The 21,908-nt window shown below is 47.0% G+C and overlaps 1 protein-coding gene across 7 annotated transcripts in view; it reads right to left on the bottom strand.

The window, feature by feature from the left end:
- GluClalpha (glycine receptor alpha 1) overlaps window positions 1–21,908 on the bottom strand; it is a 403,918-nt gene that overhangs the window by 134,784 nt on the left and 247,226 nt on the right. For all 7 annotated transcript variants that reach the window (XM_077627890.1, XM_077627892.1, XM_077627894.1 and 4 more), the window contains one exon: window positions 11,568–11,692. In XM_077627890.1, coding sequence (XP_077484016.1) covers window positions 11,568–11,653 — 86 coding nt within the window. In that variant the 5' untranslated portion in view covers window positions 11,654–11,692. The remainder of the gene's footprint in view (window positions 1–11,567; window positions 11,693–21,908) is intronic.

Genomic DNA, 21,908 nt, shown 5'->3' with positions numbered 1-21,908 from the left:
ACCCTAGTGCTTGCCAATAATGATTCGCCCTCCAAGTATTAGACCAGAAAAATTTCCTTCCTTACACTTGCTGTGCAAAATGACGAAGTAGCAGATTTCCATAATACGCTACTAAGCGGCGAATTTCCGCTACAGATGTCAGGACTGAAGTAAGGAAATTGCAAATCTAGTGGAATACGTCACGATCACAGCGGTAAATAGAAATGCTAAGAGCGGTGGAGAAGTTTTAGATAGCGCTAAGGGACGCTAACATCCTGCGTACTCACTTAGGAAATTTTTAGCAGCACCTCTAGTATGGAAGTACTTTGTAAATGTCGCAGATATGGACGCTTGGAATTATCAAGGCTTCGGCCGCCTCACGCCTGTTTGCGGCGCGCAGCCGGTCTCAACTATGAATTTCATTATTTGGCGTTGATGGTACAAAAAATTGCCTAATTTCGACGTCTAAGCAGGCGCATAAACGCTCTTAGGAAACGTGAAGTGGCACACTCTCCTCCCGCAACCTGGCATGCGTGTGTGCGCGACTATGAGAGAGTGCGTGCTTCAAAGGCGCTAAGGGTATCAGGCACTGCCGCAAGCTGCGGTTATCAAATGTCACTACAATTAAAACCAATTAACTATAATATGGGAAGCTTTTAAATCAGTGACGCATATAGGATGCTGCTCTAAAAATAACTATGGGAAGGAGCGCTTTCGAACGCTCTTTGCAAGACAGGAAGTTTACATCTCTGGCGGGAACGAAGGCGTCACGAGTATACAGTTCGGCGTTGGGAGGAATTTGTGTTTTACTTGCGCTTGAGCGAAGGGCTCAGTTATCACTTGCTAGACGTTCGGTAGTTAAAGTGAACGTTAAGGTTAAAGTCCACGTTAAAGAACATAAGGTGGAATAAATTATCTGGAGCCCTCCACTATGCTTCCCTTATAGCCTGTGTCTCTTTGTGGCGTTAAACTTGTATATAAAAAGCAAACCAATGTGCACATGAAGGGCTTCTGAAAGGGGCATGTTTCAATCAAGCGCCTTCGGGCTTACCGGTACCCTCTTTTCCCTGCCTCAATTCTTTCTGTTGAGGCTTCTATTAAGGCTTCATTCAGGTGTTTTTGCGGAAAGAAACAGCTAGTCAATTTTGATTGCTCCATAACCCTATTCTAACCTGCCTTTATAAGTAAACACAATTGATGATCATCAGTAAAACGGTTGACGGTATTCTAGCTGAAAGTAAGAATGAGTAGATTTGATCAGGGTATGTGATTCGTGATTAGCGGCTCTTTATTTGAGCAACCGAGTGGATGCCAAGGAGCGCTAGATGCAGCCGCAGAGGCCAGAAAGTCATGTGAAGTGGCGAAGTTTGAAAATCCGCTGTGCTTAATTAAGGTAGCCACGGCAAGAGCGGCTGGGGGAGGGGGGTTTCGGCAATGCTTTCTACGGCAGTCGATGCAGAACCTGCGGAAAACGACGGAAGCGATATATATATATATATATATATATATATATATATATATATATATATATATATATATATATATATATATATATATATATATATATATATATATATATCAAGAGAACATACACGACACGTGCGGTTCTTTCTGAGCGCTCTTTAGTACGCAATTAGAATCTCAATACCACTCACTGCTAAGCCGTTTGAACGAGGGGCTGTTTTGTACCGACTGCATGAAAAACGCCGGCATGAACGGAAAACCGCTGACATGAGACGCATGCATCGCCTTCCCCAAAAGTGCGCACACGCACACACACTCGCACGCGCGAGCCAAACTGTCGCGAAGAAGCGAGCCAAAATTATTCGGCCGTCGCATTAGGGGCGCCGTGAAGCAGTACGCGTCGTGAAGCGGAGCACGTCAGTTCCGGGCGGCCGCAAACAAGTCGCTAATTAATCTCTCATTCATGCGACCCAATCAGGACACCCATCAACGCGCAGACCCGCGCTACATTCGCATTAGCGCGGTTGCTGCTGCTGCCTGCCCCCGCTGGACGGAGCCGCCAAAGCGCAGAACGGCGCCGCCGCTAGTGCGCGTCTTCAGCGCTCGTGAATACATTATGGCCCTCCTCTTGTGTGACCTCTCTTTTGTTCGTTCCTGACCTCGTTGGCTCCTTCGCGCAATTTTCCTGCTCCCGATGGGGAGTTTTTTGTTTCTTTTTTTTTTGAGGCAGTTGAAGAAAGGAGCGAGCGGAAGGAGAGGAGAACGAACATATGGTTGCAAAGCTCTGGCGGTGTCGCATTTTTCTTCGGCTCGTATACGTGTTCCGAGACATGCCCCCCTCACTGCGCATAAATGCAGGAAGATGGCACTGAACAGCTTGCGTACTCTGCGTGGCAAGGAAATAAAAGTGGTCGTTTCCTTAAATATTTTTTTTTCTGTTTTTCTGCGAAGCCCATACAGGCACGCATGCGAGCGCAGCCACCCACAAAAAGAAAATGCTGGTCGGCTCAAATGAGAACATTTATTTTTTGGAATACAAGGATTCGTTGATATCTCTCAAAATGAGAGATCCACGTTCCACTCACGCTGCAAAATGTAACGAAACAGATAGTTGCTCAAACAAATATTCAGAGCATTCGGTGAACATCATTAAAAACTGTTAATTTTTCCTCCATTATAAAAGCACCTAATGGCTCTACTTCGCTGCGATGCAGCTCGGGTGGCCGCCGCTCAGTGCGCCAGCTACGGTGACCATGCCCACTCCTCCTCTCGGCTCCATTTATCATTTCTCGAAGTGTTGACTGGGCATCCAGGCACACGATGAAGTTACCGCACGATACCTGCTCTCCAACAAAGTGGTCTTGGTCTCACCAGCTCCTCTTGTCATTGATAATCAAACAAGCACTACTATTGCCAGTTATACCAAGTGCGAATGCTTGTTCACTACTGCATGAGGAAGGTAGTCCTGAGAACGAGATGCCTTATTGTGTATAAACTCAAGGACGCAACAAAATAACGTGGAAAATGAAAGCGAAAAGATGTCAGCAATTGCCCAGAGGACTCTCGAAAGGGCAATAAAGTTCGTCATCAACATCAGCCTGACTACGCCCACTGCAGGAAACGCTCTTTCCGTTATCCCTAAACTTAACCCTTTCCCGTGCCAGTTGCGTCCGCCTTATCGCCACAAACTTCCTAATCTCATCAACAAACAGACTTTCTGCCGACCTCTACAACGCTCTCTTTCTTTTAGATTCGTGCCTGTTACCTTTAAGGGCGATTGGTTATCGTCACTTCGCGTTGGATGCCCTGGCCCCATCCTTTTCTTCGTGAATTGGACTAGGATGACATTGGCTTTCTTTCTCTCACCCACTGTGCGCTCTTTCTCTCTCTTAACGTTACGATCTGCATTTTCCTTTCTATAGCTCGCTACCTTGCCCTCAGTTGAAATTCAGCCCCTTCCCTTAGCCTCCACTTATCTGCCCAATAGGTGAGTGCGGCTAAAATACAGATATTTTGCATTTTTCTCTTAAGGGATACTGGTAAAGTGTCATTCCTGATCTTAGAATGATTACCGAATGCACTTCATCTCATTCTTATTTTCCTATTTATTCCAGTCACGGGACCAGCCATGGCGGCTCACTTGGTTTGGCGTTTGCCTGTGATCCAAAGGTCGCGGGTTCAATTCCGACCACAGCGGCCGTGTTCCAAAGGAGGCGAAATGCAATAACGGCCGTGTGTTTGCGATGTCTGCGCACGAAGAACACCAGGTGGTCTAAACTTATCCAGAGCCCTCCACTACGCGTCGCCCCTTAAAACCCAGTGTCGCTTCGCAATGTTAAAACTTACAATTTACAATTTATACACTCTGAGTGGCCGGACCTGCAGTAGCTACCTATCCTAAAATAATAATTCTAATTTTTAGACACAACGTTCTTTCTTAGACGTCTAGGTCGCTCATCATGCTTTGCAATTTGTTCCCTTCGTTATTTACCAAGGCAGTGTCATCAGCGAATGCAAGGTTACTAAGCGTTCCCTATTAAGTCTTATCTTCAACTCTTCCCAATCCAGGTCTCCGAGTACCTCATCTACAGTGTACCTCATCTAAACGCGCCGTGAATAGTACTGGATAGATCTTGTCTCCCTTCCTGACACTCTTCCATATTGGGATTTCATTGCTTTTTCTATGGCGGGCTATGGTGGCTGTGCAGCTGCTATAGATATTTCTCAGCACTTTCACACGTGCCTATTCTACTCCATTATTCTGTACTGCTCCCTGACCGCTGGTGTTTCGAGTGAGTCAAATGTTTTCTGATAATATATGAAGGCTGTGTTAGTGGGTTGTTAAATTCTGCGCATTTATCTGCCAGCTGATTGTTTGCGAATATGGTCTATTGTCCAGCAGTCTTCACGAAAGCCAGCCTGGTCCTTTGGTTGATTAATCTCTAAGGTTGCTCTGATTTCATTAACGATTGCCTTAGTAAATAGATGGTAGGCAGTAACCGGATCGGTCTAACTTTTTAAGTCCCTGACGTCTCCTTTATTGCAGGTTAAGATCATGTTAGCGTTCATTGAAGATCCCAGTCCACTCTGTGGTGAGACAAAGCGCATACAGGGTGGCCATTTTTTCTGGCACTGTCTCTCCGCCATCTATCAACAGATGTACATTTTTCTGACCTCACAAGCTTACTTTTATAAGGCTTTCTTTAGTACCTCTTATGGACCGTTGTGATGTCGAATACCACTGCGTCGCTGTCGACGTCATTATCCACATGATTACTTCGGCTACTGTATAGATCGGTGTAAAACCTCTCGGCTACCTTAGCTATTGTGTTCATGACACTGGCCTTCTTGTCTTTTAACGTGCACAGCTAATTTTTGCCCACACGTAGCTTCCTCTTGACCGCTTTTAGGGTACCTCCGCTCTTTAACCCATGCCTGGAATTCTCCAAATTATATATCCTTATGTCGGTTACGTCACACTTACTGCTTAAATCCGACAGCTCAACAATTCCTTTCTATCTATGAGGTTACAGGGTTTTATGCTTTCGCGTTTCTTAATCACATCTTTCCTCTCGTTAGAGAATCCGCCAATGTTGCGTCCAGCTAGCCAAATCCCTACTTATATTGCACAATCTCGCAATGATATCTGTGAGATTATCATTCGCTGCTTGAATTTTAAGTTCGTCGTTTTCATTTAAAGCGTAATATATGTCTGCAGCGAGATCCTGAATTCCTCTGCTTTCCCTATTACCGCTAACTCGTTGATGACCTCCTTCCTTACTAGTTTCCTCTGTTTTCTGTTCAAGTCGAGGTTAATTCGAGACCTAAACTTCCAATGGTCTCTACATCTCACCTTTCCAACAACCTCCACATCCTGCTTGATGACAGTATGTACGACAATATAAAGCCTAGCTTATTTTAGCCTCAGTACAGGGGCTCTTCCACGTCCGCTTCTGTTCTCTCGTTTACGGAAGAAGGTGTTCATGACCGATAAATTATTTCCTTCCGGAAATACCTTCCATCTACTATTCATAGAACTGATGTCACAGTCACCCACCGCATGGTCTTCTGCCTGCTTCGTGCCTACTGTGCCACTGTAGTCGCTGTCTTTGCAGGATAGTGTGTTTTTACTTTACTCTATGCCAATTCAACGTGTTCATATCAGCTGTCAAATATCTGGTCATCATGGCTGAATGCAGGCACGTAGGCCCGTGCCTACTTCGATGTGTAGCTCTTATTAAGCCTACGTACTCTAACTGCCAACCTCTCGTTAAAACTATATAACTCCTCTATGTCACCAGTTATGTCCCCACTGATTGTGAATCCCGTACCTATTCTCTTCAGTCCGCTCAACCACGATAGTATAGTATGTACCCGCCCTTTACCAATGTCCTATGCTTTGTGAGTACTATCCTCACTAAACGCTATGATATCCCATTCAACACGTGTTAGTTTCGCGAGGAGCACTGCTAGGCTGTAGCCTCACTATAAAAGTCCCTAGCGTGAAGCACTGCCTAGTTGAATTTCCTGTCCGGTTCACAGCACCCTCTGTTGCGTCATAGGCCTGAGGGCCGCGTTGGTAAGTTGCTCTTCCTCCGCTCGGGATGGAGGACCTAGGTTTAGTTAGTGAGTTCATATAGGAGAGGATGGCCAAATACTGCACAAATGTGGCCGTATTGGGCTCTTGAAAGGATGCATTTGTCGCCTATGGTTGGCGGGATTTGGCAGCACCCCATGCCTGGTTATTTAATTCCAACCCCACACTCATTCTTTTTATCCGGTGGATAATTACAGCGGGATCAGGCTTCGAGCCACGGTCCCCTTGCTAGCAAGGCGTGTGCTCTGTGCGTCATCGCTGCATCTCCTGGAATAAAGCTAGCCCTCCCCCCCCCCCCCCCCAGAAGGAATCACGTTTCTTTTTAGACACACACTGCATAGACAAGCAAGTCGGCTAATCAACAGCTAGAGGGGACCAAAGGAAGCGTGGTGATGCAGCCAGATCACTTGAATTCATTTTTTACCTGGGATTCAAAAATAACGGAGAAAAAAAGCAGAATCCAGTATTGTGCTTACAGCACGCATATCTGAATAAAATGCTTCCGTTCGAGTGTATCGCTTTCTTTCAGATGGTTGCCTAAATTGCAGGTAATGTGGACTTACACGAGTAGCTATGGACTGGAACATGTGAGCGGTGGCTTTTAATTTCCTGTGGTTGCTCTCGGAAGGTTACAAGAGCATCAGACGAGTCCAGGGTACTCGGCATGCGACGATCGTTTGTTTTTATTTCAATCGCTCATATTTCTTCAATTGGTCAGCAGTGCCTTTAATACCGAAGCAGCGGCTCGATATTTCTTCATAGCTATCGGTTCTGACTCACTGGCAACAGCTACCGAGAGCAAAAGGGCGAACGAGTTATTCGGGAAAGGGAATCGTTACAAAACGCGACATGATTGTTAGATTGTCGCTAACTCGAGCGGGTTTAGTTGCAATGGTTTCTGCTCAGCATCCCGCATAGACCTTCGGCTCCCTAATTGGGTTACGAAACTAACGCTCGCCGGACAGACGGGCCGGATTTCGCGAAAGGAGCTTAGCCATTCTAATTTGAGCAGCGATTTCTTGGAAATTGGGCAGATGAAGGAGGGCAGAGGAGCTTGTGCGCGTGGCAGCGTAAGCAGCAGTGAAGCCCCAATCCCTCCCACGTGCTCGCTGCGACCGTGCTGCATCCGCCTGGTCCTGGCTTCGGCGCAAGCAAAGCGAGATAAAAGGAAGCTAAAAAAAAAACGGGAAGCTTCCCAGACTTCCCTCGGCGTTGCGATAGCCAGAAGAGGGCGCCTGCACGCGCGCGCTTCACACCGACGTGTTATATTCGTTTCGCGGCTGAATCAGAAAGCGGCGATTCGAGGAAAACGCACCCCGCGGCTGTTCCCTTTTGGGGACACAAACAAGCAGCGCCACATTGACAAGCTCGCCCAAGCAGCTTACTGGGGGTGGGCGGGGATGGGCGGAAGGCGGTTCTCTTTCTGGACCCGAGAAACAAGAAGCGAGTGTGGTCAGCGGCCACCGGTGCCGACGCAACTGAGTGGCCGACGGGCCCAAAAAGAGCACCGGCGGCGGTTCCAATCCCAGCGTGCCGCTCTCCCCTCGTCCCGGACGGAAGCTTAGAGTTTGGCTTTCGATGTAGAGGACCGTAATCCTATTACGCGCCGGGCTAATCCAGCGAAATGGGCTTGCCTCCAACCGCGCAACGTCTTTTGACGTCTTTATAAACGCCGTCGGCAGTATCCAGCTTTAGGCCATTCCGAGTTTCACTTTTCTCCTGCTCTTCCTTTTGTTTTGTTTCTTTTATTCCTATCTTCTTTATTTTTCCTCTTTTCCACTTCTTTCTTCCCGACCTTCTTCCTAGCAATTCGTAGATTCCTCCGACCTAACAACGGATTCATGAATACGACAATATTAGCAAGAAAGCAGATATTGCATAGAATTAGATTAGAGGGAACACGGATAAAGAAGGTGCTGTCTCTAAAGGCTTTCATTCAATCTTTTTCATTTAATTTCTTTGCTTTCTCTTTTTTTTGCTTTCAAACAACATTTTCCAGGAATTCTAACCCATTTTCGCGAAGATATAAGCCATTTTTCCGCGCAAAAGCTTCCGGCAGTATTTTGACAACTTCAATAAAAGTTTACGCGGTCACCTAAACATGTCCGCTTTTTAGAACAGTGTAATCTTTGAATAAAAAGATGGCTTGAAAAGCGCCGGCACCTATTTTATGCGCAATTAAAAATGATTTGGTAAGAAAGGCATGCGTTTTTCCTTTCACAATGTAAAATAACGAAATGCCAATAATGCCATCCTCTTGTGGGATAAATTTTGTCTTCAACATTACTTAAGTTCTAGGTGCATTCTATATTAGAGCGGCAGGTTTTCTCGTAGTGGAGCGAAATTTATTAGCTTCAACTACTTCTGGTGGTGGAATAGAAGCTTGGTTAGAGTAATTCGCAACAAAATGTATTTACCACATTCCGTGCATGCGGACAGGTTAACAGAGAACACAGTAAAGGTCGATTGAAATGCGGTCTCTCGAGACGAATAAATTTTCCTCGAGCCAGATGACACACTGCATTCAGAAACGAAGAGAATGAGTCCAGGAAGGCTTCTCCAGTCAGCAATTTTCAGCGCATATGAATGTAGTTGACGTTCAAATGAGGTTAACGCAAACATCAGCGTTTCGCCTAGAGCCAAGATTTGAAACCATATTGGTCAACACCGCTAAGACACACGGATGGAACACAAAACGCGACTACATAGGGGCTTCAACTTCAACTTTATTCCAGAAGGCCACCGAACCATTGCATATATACCCTCAAGACAAACGCCCACCAGGGATGCCAAATTTAACAAACATGGCGCCAAGGGGTGAGAGAGAAAAGGTAAAACAACAAAACATAGAAGATGCTTCCGGGATTCTACACTGAATCGGACCGCGAGCGAAGCTAACTTATCATTAAAAGCCCAACAGGAATAGGGAAGCGTAACAGGGTGATAAATAACAAAGGAAAGGGTTCTTTACAACAGCCAACTTCTTTCCTGAAAACAGAATCGGCGTGTTGACACCAAACAAGAGCACGGAGCTAAAAACACACAAACAATTAAAGCATGGTGAATACATAAAATGGCACGAAGGCCTGAAAATGTCGTTAGGATGATCGGGTACATAAACGAAGAAAAAAAGCGCGTGGGTAACAAAGGTGCAGCGAACGATTAACATGGCTGAAAGAAAAAGATGAGAAACATTAACGTTTAAAATCATTAAAATAATGCTAAAAATATAATCAATTGACAGAGTTGTAAAGGCTTAAGGCTGAATACAAGGTGGGCGGTAAAATAGGGAATGCGAAAGGATCTTCTATCTTTTGTTGTTTTACCTTTTCCGTGTCACCCCTTGCCGCCACCTGTGTTAAATTTCTTATCCCCGGTGGGCGTTCGTCTCGAGGGGATGTATGCAGCGGTTGGGCGGCGTTCTCAAATAAAGTTGAAGTTAAGCGCCTGCGTCGTCGTGTCTTGCGTTCCGACCGTCTGTGTAAGCGCTGTTGACCGATGTGATGCAACGCCAGCTAGCCCGACAGCTTCTCTTATTCAAGAGTAGAAAGCTAGGGTGAGGATATAACCATTGGACAATTTAATTTTTCGAGATTTTCGAAGGGAACGTTTTACTTCTCCCCTTTAACCGAGGAGCGGATGTGGTGGCGCTATTCCCAAATACATCAACCAAAAGTCTGAGCAACCATTCGTCGTACACTGCATTCTGGATGGTGTCATAGCATTTCTCTTACATGTTCACACGTAAAAGAAATGCTGACATGTTACAGCTTACATGTTTTAGTCAAGCTGGAGGCTAGCTTGCAACAGGGCTTCGGACCAATGACATATGCACCTTCAATTGCATACTTGCTGAGACTTGCGGCAGGCGTTCGGACCGATGGCATATGCACGTTCCGTTGCACAATTTAAGGCGCGGTTGAGGTGTCCACCGCGATGACGAGATCTGAGAGCTACTGTGTCCTTTCCTTTCTTCAAAAGCCATTCCGTTCCTCTAAACCACATGCTTTCGCATTCCTCCAAGTAGGCAGATTTAAGTGCCCTCAGAATTTGTTTTTTGTAATTGCTTAGCTCAGTGGTGCTTTCCGCTTATCAGTGTCCAGTCAGTATCTAAGAAGTCCAAAGTGGAAATCTGCACAACAGATTTACGTATGGCGACTCAATATGTTGGTATCGTTGATAGCAATCTCTGCATGTTTCACGACTAACATTGGCAATGACTTTTTAGTGCACTGCAAATCTGCAGTTGCAATAACCCGCCCTCACGCCAAGATTTCCTGGTTGTTTCATGTTGAAATCTGCAAAGTTCATTCGGTCGAAGTCGCTGTGTTGTGATTTTATACGCGTACACAACGTCACAAGAAATTAAATAAAGTTCCTGTAAGTGCACTGATTATGAGAAAAGGAGCGCGAAAAACAAGACGACGGACGAAGACAGAACACAGCCCGAGCGCTGTCTTCGTCCGTCGTCTTGTTTTTCGCGCTCCTTTTCTCATGGATCGACACCGACTCGCCCAACTTTCCAGCCTTGTACACTGAATATGACGGCACCATAATCAAACCGTGATCGTTTGCTATTGCTATAGTTGGAGCTAAAGGCAAAACGTTATTCGAGGAAGGAAAAAACGCCGGGTGATATCAGCTGAGAAATAACATATTCACGAACAGTGACGATTTTGGGATAGTTGGTTGTTTGTGTATTCCTAGGATAAGCATTCTTCTATGAATGCTTTTACGCATCCCGGAATACAACATGGCTAGGTGAATGATACGTATATTTGTACGAATATGCAGAGTTTTTGCGTCTTGTGGGTGCCTCTCTCCGTGCCTCTACAAACGGATATGATTTTGAGCGCTGCGAGAACACAAGAGGTAAAGTGATATTCCACGTATCTATCTTGACTAGTCTGATGAGAACTCAAAATACTACTTTGGTACAAAGTGACCACCTGCAACAAAGTTTTTTTCTACCTGTTTAGCAGGTGCGCGCGAATTTTAACGCGTCCTCTGTGTAATCATGCTCACTCATGCATATCGAAGGCCCCACTCGCAAGTCACAAAATGTTCTGCGACAAATGAATAAGTGGTCATCGGCTTCTGGTCTTTCCCAGTGCCTTTCATACACACCAGCTTTTTGTTGTTATAAAAGAAGTCGCGCTATCGAATGGTCCTAAGCTTGTTATGCTCCCCTGCTCCCGATATAAACTTCTTTTTTATCCAAAATGCAGTCCCGGCGGTTTCCGTAATTTGAGCGACAATATCCAGCTGCCCAAAAATCTTACTTTTTTATTATTATCTTGACGCGCACCACCAAGGAAAAGTTGTACTGGTGTGCGTTCATAAAACTATTCGAAAGCAATTACCTCTGCACAATTTGCCCATCCTCTGTGCACTGCAGCCAGACACAACACGGAAGCAGGGTGTATGCGTGCCTGTCTCGACTGCGCTCATTCGTCGCACAACACCCTGCAACATGCGGGTCCGCCCCAGGGGGCTCCTATACATGAAGGGTAAGCGTGGTACTCACCATGCCGATGGACACGACAGAAGAATCAACAAGAAAAACGCTAGAGCCACTAGTGGGACACAAAAGCGCCATGAATGTACGCTCATGGTGACGGGCGAGTCTCGGTCAGCGATGTTCGCTCATTCCTGCGACAGAGAAGAGGGAGAGAGGGGAGGGGGGAGAAAGAAGCGAGGGGGAGAAAACGTTAACAGGATTACCGTTGGCGAAGGATCAATATAGATGCACATTCTGCATCGAAAAGACTACACCATTTACTGTTGTCCTGTGTGCAGCTCGAAACATTGCGTCGCATGCAGAAAGTCAGTGTCAAGGTCAAAACTATACTTGGCAACATTTTATTAAGTTAGGCCCACTTTTACTGCAAACGTATAAGTGACAAGCACATCCTAGTTTCTTGTTTTTTTTTCACAGTAATTTTATTTTATATAAAAGCTAGCTTTTTTACTGGGGTTTAACTTCCCAAAGTGACTCAGGCAATGGGGGACGCAGTTGTGAAGGGCTCCGGAAATTTTGACACACCTGGGGTTCTTCAGCGTGCACTGACAACGCACATTACACGGACCTCTGGAATTCTTATTTCCTTTAGTAAGGAGGTATTTGCCCTCCAGAATTAGAATCAGCTACAGTTTTCTGAACCTGAACTTTCTTTCCCACATTAATCCTATCTGTGCGTTCAAGCCAGAACCAAAGGCGAACAACTGCTGTGAACGAAATTCAAGCATCGTTCACGCATCTGCATGCATTGCCACGTGAGGTGAACAATCATCAAAGCAGCTACGCTTTGATGCCGTGCTAGATGCTCGCGAAATAGCGCTTTCCGGAGTTCTCATTAGAATACGGCAAAACAGTTAACTGCATGGCTGCAAGAGAGGTAAAGTTATACGCTTCATTCTTAATAGTCATTAACGTTTGCGCGGTACAGTCGGCGTAGCATAGCGTGGCTAGGAATTTATGTGTACGCTTCTATGCCTGCGAAGATCATGATGACACAGAAATAATGACCTAAGAATATTTGGCAGTGTAAGCAATCTGCGAACTTGACACTCATTAAAGATAGAAAATACGCCAAGGATTCACTCAGAAATTGTTTGCGCTCGAACATAGTAAAGGATATGAAATTTCATGGAGCTTTGTGTCAGTTTGACATTACATAATCTCAGGCGCTCAGTTTTGCTTCACTGCTGAAGATTGCAGGCAAATGTGTTAGGTGGGAATAAAGAGAGTTACCACGTGGTTATAGGGAAGCAGTATACAGTGGCCACGAGGGGTTTAAGGTTTTTACTCTTAGGTTGTACGTCTTCGCGGTCGTGTTCGTTTTAAAAGCTTTCTTGAGAAACACAGCAATACCACATCAAGAGGACAAGCTCATTATTTTGTTCAATACGGTCGAAAGATTTCTACAGAACTTCTTGATTACCGTCTAAATTACCGTCTAGCAGAGTCCGCTTCAGAAAGAGGACATTTCATTTTCAGTTTTCGAAACGCCCTTTACCTGCCGGGACATACCGTAATATCTCCCTTGGGGGGCTACGTCGAGACGTAGCCCGCCAGAACTTGTGATGTTGCGTGAAAGAAAAAAAGAACAAAGAAAAGCGCCCTTTCCGGCACCAGTGATGCATCACATTACATGTCCCTTGTTAATCAAAGCGCAGGAAAACACAATTCAGCGAAGCTCGAATACCACGGTACCCCGCTTCGCTGGAGCACACAGTGACACTCGTTTTCGCATACCGCAGCCGCTACCGTTACTCCTTTTCAACAGAGGCGGCCGTTTGCACATACATGCACGCACGCACAAACACACACACAGACAGCTCATGTCGTCTTCATAAACGCCGGCTCCTTCGAAAACGCACCGCCGAGCAGCGGAGAGAAAAGCAAACGAAAGAAGACGGCAAAGAAAGGAAAAAAAGGCCGGTTCCCTCGAGAAGCCAGTCCGGGAAGGAGTGGCTGGCTTATTCGAAAACAAGGCGCCGACGCAGGATGGGAAAAAAGGAGGACAGGGAAAAGACAAGGCGAGGTGCAAGAGGTCGCTTATTACAGCGGCTCGACAGGGGAAGAAGTCCCTGTTGAATATAGATAGCCTGTTCGCAAACCCTCAAAATGCTCTCGGGGGCGAAGCAACACGTTCTTTTTTTTTTCTTTCTTCCCGGTAGGCGGGAATGGTCGGCAGCTAAGCGGGGTCGACAGCGGACGAGCGAAGACACTGTGCACGCGCTATTTTAGAGAATAACGTGGTGCGCGGACAAGCGGAGGGGTGGTCTGGCTCGCCGTAGTCTTGCTTGTCGTCGTGTAAGGCCGGCGGAGCTTCTCGCTGGGAGCTCCTTGTTTGACCCAGACTGGAGCACTTGAAAGGAGCGTCAGGTAGTATAGCCGCCCGGCAGCGTTGCATTTATCTTTTCCCGTTTTTTTTTTCTCCGCTTCACTTTAACTTCATTGTGAGTCCTGGCGGACAGGGAGTCGCACTCTGCCGGAGTCACAGGCGTGCCTCGGCGACATGCTTAACAACTAACTAGACTGATAGGCTTTTCGTTGTTTGCTCCTATAAAATTCCAGCCATTTATCACGACAACCTTAGCACTTTTCTCGTGCCCGGTACAGCCTGAAAGGAATACGTGTATATGCAAGCGTATCTGGAAGGAAAGGAATTGCAGTGGAATAAAATAAGTGAAAGGAGAAGTAAACTACTAGGAAATACCAGCTGGATATGTCGCTTTGTGTGCGGACAAATAAAATCTTGGCGCAGTACTACAAATTGCCGCATCTCCTTCTTTTGGCAACGGGATATTGCGCCGATTTCAGTTAGGTGTACCACGGGCCGTATTCTGTAAGGAGTCATTTCAAATAAATATCAATTTTTCATTTCATTTCGAGAGGCGCTATCGCAACTGCAGCATAACAGGAAAGTAGCAATCGACCAATAAAAAAATCACGAGGTAGCGGGCCCACACGTGGACAATAGCCTTTGCTACTCGCCGCACGTAGCGGTTAATCATAGGCTGCGTGTCGCAGCCTATGGCGAGGTCCGGCCGCCAATAAGCCAAAGGTCCGCTTGTTTCACACGGATGCTTGATAGCCGCTGCTACGTCACCGGACAGTGACCAATGCTAGAGGACCAAAGGGAACCGTAATGGCGAACAGGCAAATGGATCCTCACAGAATACGGCCCCAGCCTTTAGCTAATCTCTTCATTCTTCCTTGAGATAATGCCGGTCGTCATTATTCTTAAGGCCAACTAATATTTCACGTCCCAAATCAAACAGACAAATACATGTGGGCTTGACTGCCCTTAATCGGTCGGGTTTTACGCGTTCTTAATGAGCCTGATTTCTTTAAAAGCTGGCTTGAAAGCAAAAAAACTCCCAAGAAATCATGTCAACCGACCGCAGGCGAGATCGTTTTCGTCTCTTATTAGATAGCTACGGGTAGCAGTGTAGTGGCGGCGGAGACTGCTGCATTTTTCTTGGAAACAACACTGTCGCCATGGACTGCAGCTACTACCCTCTGGTCAGTGCGCTCGAATCCGCATGATGTTGCCCCCCTGAGTAAGCCTAGACGCACAACCAGTGCTGTGGCAAGTAACCATAATCCAGCCGACCGTCGAATATAGAGCCTTAGTTAAATGACACCAAGCCACGTGGTCCCCTTTTGTGCTGCAAAGTCACACACCGCCCCGCTAACGTTTATGAGACCCTGAGTGTTGAGGTAGAGGGTTCTAGTTGTTTTAGGGATATTTAGAGCTTTACATGTGGCATAACAGCCCCACTACACGGCTGAACCGTGTGGTCCAGAGACTTTTCACCAAGGCTCTACACTTCCAGTTCTTGTCTACAATGCCTGTTTCACTGTAAGTTTTCTCCACGGACCAAACTTTCTTGGGAGAGATAGCCGCTGTTTTAAGGCGAAAGCCTTTAATGGCTCATACTGTCGTCCGTCTGTTAACGGGTGTCACATGTGTTAATTCGGGAACTAAAAAGAGATAGCGAAAAGCAATGGTTGCATCAAATAGAGGAAGCAAAACTCAACCTAGAAGCCAAGTTTGATGACTGTAGAATAATTAGTTACATAATAATAGTAAAAAACGTCCAAATTGCGTCGAAATAGCGCGGACGTCAATATAGCCACGGCAACGGTGTGACGTCACATCCACCGGAAGTCGTCGCGAATAGTGAAAATTGTCAGAATTGCCGGGAAAACGTCAGATTTGTGTCAAATTAAATGAAGAATTGTGTAATCAAGCGTAATTAATACTTAAGATCTCCGAAATATGTATATTTTGAGTATTGATATAGTCACGGGAACGGTGCGACGTCACATCCACCGGAAGTCGTCACGGCATAGTCAAAATTGTCACAGAATGGTCGGCTTTCGCCTGTCAACACTTTAGTTGCCAAAGTGTCTCGCAATTTTTTTAACGATTTCTTTTGGCGGGAAAGCCATTAAATGGGTTCGAAATAAATATAGACGCTCCTTGCTCAGACAGCGGTAACGAATAAATGTAGTATGCATGCAGTTCGGGGCATCATATATATGCCTTCCCAAACTGAAACACTGACACACTATGGCACTGTCCGAGGCACTATCTGTGGAAAGTCGAGCTGAGGCTGCTCTTGCGATGCTTTCATGCACAGCGCAAAGACGAACATGGAAAAGAGGGAAGACACCACTAAGCGCCGACCTCAACAACGTTTATTGCTGTGCGCAGCGAGTACCACAACCTGTACTTTCTTTTGGTTCAGCCCACTCAAAACTAATTAAACGAGCAATTGTAAAGTCTTGGTTCTGCAGTGCGTTCGAGAAATCGTGAGAGCATCGACTGGATTCTGCGTTCCCTAGCCGGGTGACCCGGTTGAGCGGCTCTGGCTATCCATGCACACTTTTGTTATGGGTTGCAGAGAGCATGCTCAAAGAAAACTGAAAAGTGGTTCCATACGACTGTGGGGCTGACACAGATTAGAGAAAGAATGCGACGGTATTGCCTTACATGCACACCATCGCACACCAGCTCAGGAAAATAGGGAAAAGAGCAGGTGCACATGCGGTGTTTTCCGCACCAGACAAGCTCTCAAGACTGTGCAAAAGGGTGAATTCCACCGTCACTGTGACCAATTTCTTTACTGTTAAGCACAGGCAACCATTTGTAGAGTGCGCGAAAGACGTAGTCTACTCGGTACCTTTGCCCTGTCGCCGAGCCTCTTTGGTCAAACGGGCAGATATCTTAACGAGAGGCTCATGGAACACAGCAATAGCGACATCGGGGCATCTCGTCATCTAGGCATGCACTGCCGTGATTGCCAACATCATAAGGAACGTGGTTCCTTTTTGGGAAGTACCCCAATCCTTCATAAGTATGTCAGCAGAACAGCCAAGGAGATAGCTGAAGCTGGTGAGATCGCGGAAAAAGGAGATTACTGTGTCAGCACTCCATCGGTGGTGTTAAGTGATAAGGAGCATCGATCTTGAGAATTTCTAATTAGAGTATTATGTTTTTTGTTCTGGTGTGAATCCTGCCTTTTTAGGCTTTGGCATTATGCTTTCTTTCTTGTAGCCCCGATAATGTGTTCCTTTGCTGTTTGGCGCTGTTACCGTCTTTACATGACTTTCCTTTTCGTTGCTGTGCTCTATACGTACCCGCTGCGCGCAGCAGTAAACGTCAGCGCTTTGTGGTGTCTTCCCTCTTGTCCGCCTTTGCGCTGTGAATGTAAGCATGAAATACCCAGCAACTGATTTTAAGCTGTCTTTTGAGATTCTAAAAACATGGGACGAAAGAAAAATTTACAGGCAGGAAGAACAGGCTATGGGTCACAATAGACAGGCTATTGCACTAGGCGTAGGAAGAGATGTAGTATCAACTGGAGGATCAGTTCTGTGCGTCCGAATTCGCAAACGGGCATGTTGTTTTTTCTTTCGGATTCTGGGGTTTCATTCGAGTGCATACATCAATCAAACAGTATTTCTGGAGATATCCAACTCTGCTGCAGTGGGTTATCATGGGCAGAAAAGCAAGTCCAAGCCCGCGACCAGGCGAGGAAGCCGAGTTGTCGGATTGGTATCGGCATCATGCACATGGCACGTTTTCGAAGCATCCATTAGGCCGAAACACGATGGGAGGGCATTAGGTTCGTTCTGATAAAACCCCAAGCCGGCGTCAGCATCATAGCGTTTTTAGAAGGTCAAACGCATTACCCTTCACGGAATACCGTTCAATAGAGAACGCGCCTGCTCGAAATCAGGTGGAAGCATATGTTTGCGAGAAAGAAACGACCTTTTCCGTTTGCTTAAACTGTGTGCTCTGAATCGAATTTCCGTACCAGCACAGACGATGCAGGGAGACAATGTTTTACACTGCTACTTTTGAAGCCTCTTTTGCGATTGAAGCAGCAAGGACTTGGCTCCTACGAGATGCTGAAAAAAAGGGAGGAAGGAATGGTTCATGCGACAGTGAAGGAAACCGCGGCTGCCACCCGGCCAACGGGCCGCAAGACTGCAGACTCAGTGAAGCGTCGATCGGTGGGCGATCGTTTCCCCAGTTTGGCAAGCAGCTCGCGGCCGAGATAGGTTGGTTCGATGAGCGCAGGCCGTGAGAAGAAACGACAGGCAGGAGCGCTGGAAACCAAGTTTTTTTTTTCGATTTTTCCCCCCGTCTTCGCAGCATGGGTAAAGCGGCGCATCTCATTACCGGCAGTGTGTGTACGGGAAAGCGAACACGTACAAAAGAACGATATGCGTTACGCGAAGAGAAGATCGAGGTCTTGCAGGCGTGATCTAAGCTGCGGCCTCCATCACAGTGGGACGTGTGAGAAAGAGAAAAATTGAATGGCGACTAACGGACGAAAGATACGTTTGCCAGAAACGACTAAGAGGTTGAGAGAGAAAGAGAGAGGGTGTGGAGAAGGAACGAAGGAAGGGTGAAAATGGTGCAGATACAAAATCAATACGTCTCTGGCGTGGCAGCTTTCTGGCAGTTCTTTTGTTCTACTTTTCCCCTCCCCGTTCTTTTTTTTTTACGCTGCATGCCCGCAGGATCCGAGGAAGCTTACTTCTTCCTCTTCACCATCGGTTGCCGCCCGCCGTTCCGGGCTGTTCAGCGAGAGAACTTTAGCATGGCTCGTAGCCGCAGCTCGGAAAACAAAACAATAATAAAACACACATGACCAGATGCTGGCATCAAAGAGAACGTAGCACTTTTCAGGAGATGCTGAGCGCCATTCTTTTAGGTTGTAAAAGGATGTGAACAGTCGCGTACGCGGGCATAAAAAAAGGAGGGAGAGAGAGAAAAAAGAAGGAAAGGAAGTACGAAAACAAAGACCGGCACAGCGCAGCCGTCGCCATCACCGCGAAATAGCCCTGAAGACGACGGGAAGCAAGCCCGCTTCTGGGCGCGCCGCCTGTTCCCCTTCCGCTCCCTCTTTTTATCCCCTTTTTTCCGCCTTCGCGCGCTCAGCGCGGTGAGCCCAGATGGCGCGGCCAAGTTCGAAAACTTGAGGAAACAAGACAGACTGCGGCAGCCTGAAGAACGAGTGCACGTGGCGGAGAAATGCGGCCCAATATGTAGGGGGCCAGATTTATGGGACTGTTATATACACAGGACTGCATGAGAAACACAGAAGATAAATAAAAACTACGCATTTTCCTTTATTATTGTATAATTTGTGGATTTTTTTTCTCATTTCCCTGCCTTTCCCTCCTATTTGAGGCAAGCCTGGTGAAGCATACAGGTTATCCAGTTAACTCGCAATGCGGCCGTTGCTTTCAGACAGTGGCCCTAGTAACCTTCATGCATAAATTGGAATGAAAGTACGAAAAGACCCGGAAATGAGATCACTTGGGCAATGTTGAGAATAAGCGGAAGCGGTTACATTTGGAAGGAAGCGGTTTACTTTTTGGAAGCGGTTACATTACCTTCATATTTCACAAGTACAGGCAAGCAAAAGGAGGAAATTATCTCTTTTCTTTTGCTATAAACTAGGACTAAGTGTTTGAATACAATGTAAGAAAAGAAGAAAAAACTTTTCAGGACGCCTTCATTCAGTCCGCACTTCAACAAGGCTCATAGCTGCTCTAAAAATATGTCGCGAAGGTATGTGACTTCAAGCTTAAGGTGCTCTTCTTGGCACTTAATCGGGCTTGTGATTTGTCTTCTTTTTACAGCCATATTTTAAAAGCACGCCGTCATGGGCATGAAATATTTTTTGCGGTCAAACGGGCCCTCCTGTTTAATGCCGTTTAAAATCCATGAAAATAATCAGGAGAGCCTGATTCGTACGTTCGCAGTCGCATTAGGGCAAAGTGCCGCTGTATTAACACTTTTTTTTAACTTCAAGTTGTAAGCTCGGCATTGAACATGTATGAATCTGTCAGCTAGTTTTCTTTTGACGCCTGTCTGGACTGTACATGCCTCGAACACTGAATTAGACGTGCAGTGAACAGTTAAGAACTCTTGGCGATTCTTTGCGTGCAGCGGTTTTTCTGTCATCGAGCCAGTATTTCAAGCACCGCCTCTTCCCAGTTGATTTCTTCCTTGACGTAGAGTTTTTACCCTTTCCACTCGACTCGGGAAAAAAGCAAGCATGGTGGAGTCTCATCGTGACTTTATGTCTCAATTAAATGTAATTCCTTCGAAGAAGTGAACAGAAAAACACTTTCCTCGATATCTGCACCGAGCTTAGCTATAGCACAAGATATGGTGGAATTATTGGAGCGGTAAGATAGTGTGTGGGCAGACAACTGATTTCACTTGCGCTGAGCGGGATGTGAGAGGGCTGGAAATGAAGCAAAGGGTTACGCTGTTTTTTCTTTTCCCCTCGACATGCATACACGAAGGCATAAGTTAATTAGACGGCGCTTCGGTTTGTTCATGCTAAGGATGGGGAAGCGTCCACCGTTCAGTATATGCAACTTTCATCGACGTCACGCACAGCCCCATAGATTCTTTTAATAGACGTTTTTAGCATACCGGAGACGTATACCGGTTTACCGTACCCCTCTTGCGCATACGCAGTGGCTCCCTCTCACCCCAACAATGCCACTGCGCATGCGCAAGAGGGGTCCGGTAAACCGGGATACGTCTCCGGTAGTACGTCTCCGGTATGCTAAAAACGTGTAATACTACGCAAAGGGAAACCTGGCGGCGCAGCACATCATCCACCATGGAGACGCGTAGCAGTGCCGGGAAGATGAGGCTTGGTACTTGGCTTGGCTATTGTTAGGCACGAAACTTGGATTCAGCCATGGCAATACGACTCCTCTAGCGGAAAACCTCGAAGAAATGCAGTGAAAGTTTCTATACCAGCCTAACAAAGGTGTTAAATTTATTGAAGCAATGAAAAACGGGCAACTAAAATCCACGTCTCCAGCCCAACACTAGCCCCGCCGAAACCTCGTCTTCCCGGCATTCTCGCGGTTAATGAAGGCCTCTTTAAGCAACTCGCATAGACGCGGGCGATGGCTTTCTCCCTCGGTAATATTGCAAAATTCTTTGGTGCTGCCTGTTTCGCAGACGTCAAAGATGCCATGCAAACTACTTGAAATTCGACTGGTTCTGGTGAGCTCGCCCGGCTTTCCATTTTGTCAATAAACTGTTTTAACGCAGGTAGCGGTGGCAGCCTGCGAATTGGCATCGAAGGCGCGTCGCTTTTAGACCACTATGGCGGAGCTTGTGCCAGTACTGGTTGTTCTGCTTCGTGCCGGCGGCCTTAGCGCAAATGCCACTTCTCTCTCGCACTGACGCCACACTTTAGCGACGACGCAACGCAGGCGCCACGGCGTGCCCTACTGGCGCGCTCCTCCGTCCGTCGTCTGCCGTATGCCGTCCCGTTTCGAGGCCGCGATGAAGCCTCTCAGTCGTCGTTCGCAACTCCTAATGCCCCGGGTTGCCAGCAGCCGCGCTTAGCATCTGCATTGCGTCCCAGGAGCGGCGGCAGAGCTGTCGTGTGGGAGGAACAGAACCGGGTCGTCGCGAGACGAGTAGCGGGGGGGTTATCGCGGCAGCCGGGCACGAAGGGGGGGTACCCGGGGCGGATATCGATTATGGAGATGGAAGACGCCATCGCCGCCGCCACCGCCGCTTCTGTCGGCCTGAACGAACCAACGAGGTTTGGAGCAGGGGGGCGAAGAAGGGGGGGGGGGGGGGAGGCACAGTGGTGCTACAGCCGCCAAGTATCGCGGTCCTTACACGGCGCTCGGGAACAGAGGCAGCCTGTTCCCTTTCTCGGGAGAGAACCGACGGCAAGGGGGGGGGGGGGGGGCTGTTGGAATGATGCGATCGCCTCCCGAAAGACCGCCGCCGCGGTCGCAGCCGTGTTCTACCCCGTTGGTGATTTTTCCTTGCACCCCACCCCC

The sequence above is a fragment of the Amblyomma americanum genome, chromosome 6, assembly GCF_052857255.1.
Source record: "Amblyomma americanum isolate KBUSLIRL-KWMA chromosome 6, ASM5285725v1, whole genome shotgun sequence".
In the NCBI taxonomy this organism is placed as follows: domain Eukaryota; kingdom Metazoa; phylum Arthropoda; class Arachnida; order Ixodida; family Ixodidae; genus Amblyomma; species Amblyomma americanum.
Note: the sequence above shows the minus strand (reverse complement) of the source record. Positions and strands in the feature narration are given on the sequence as shown.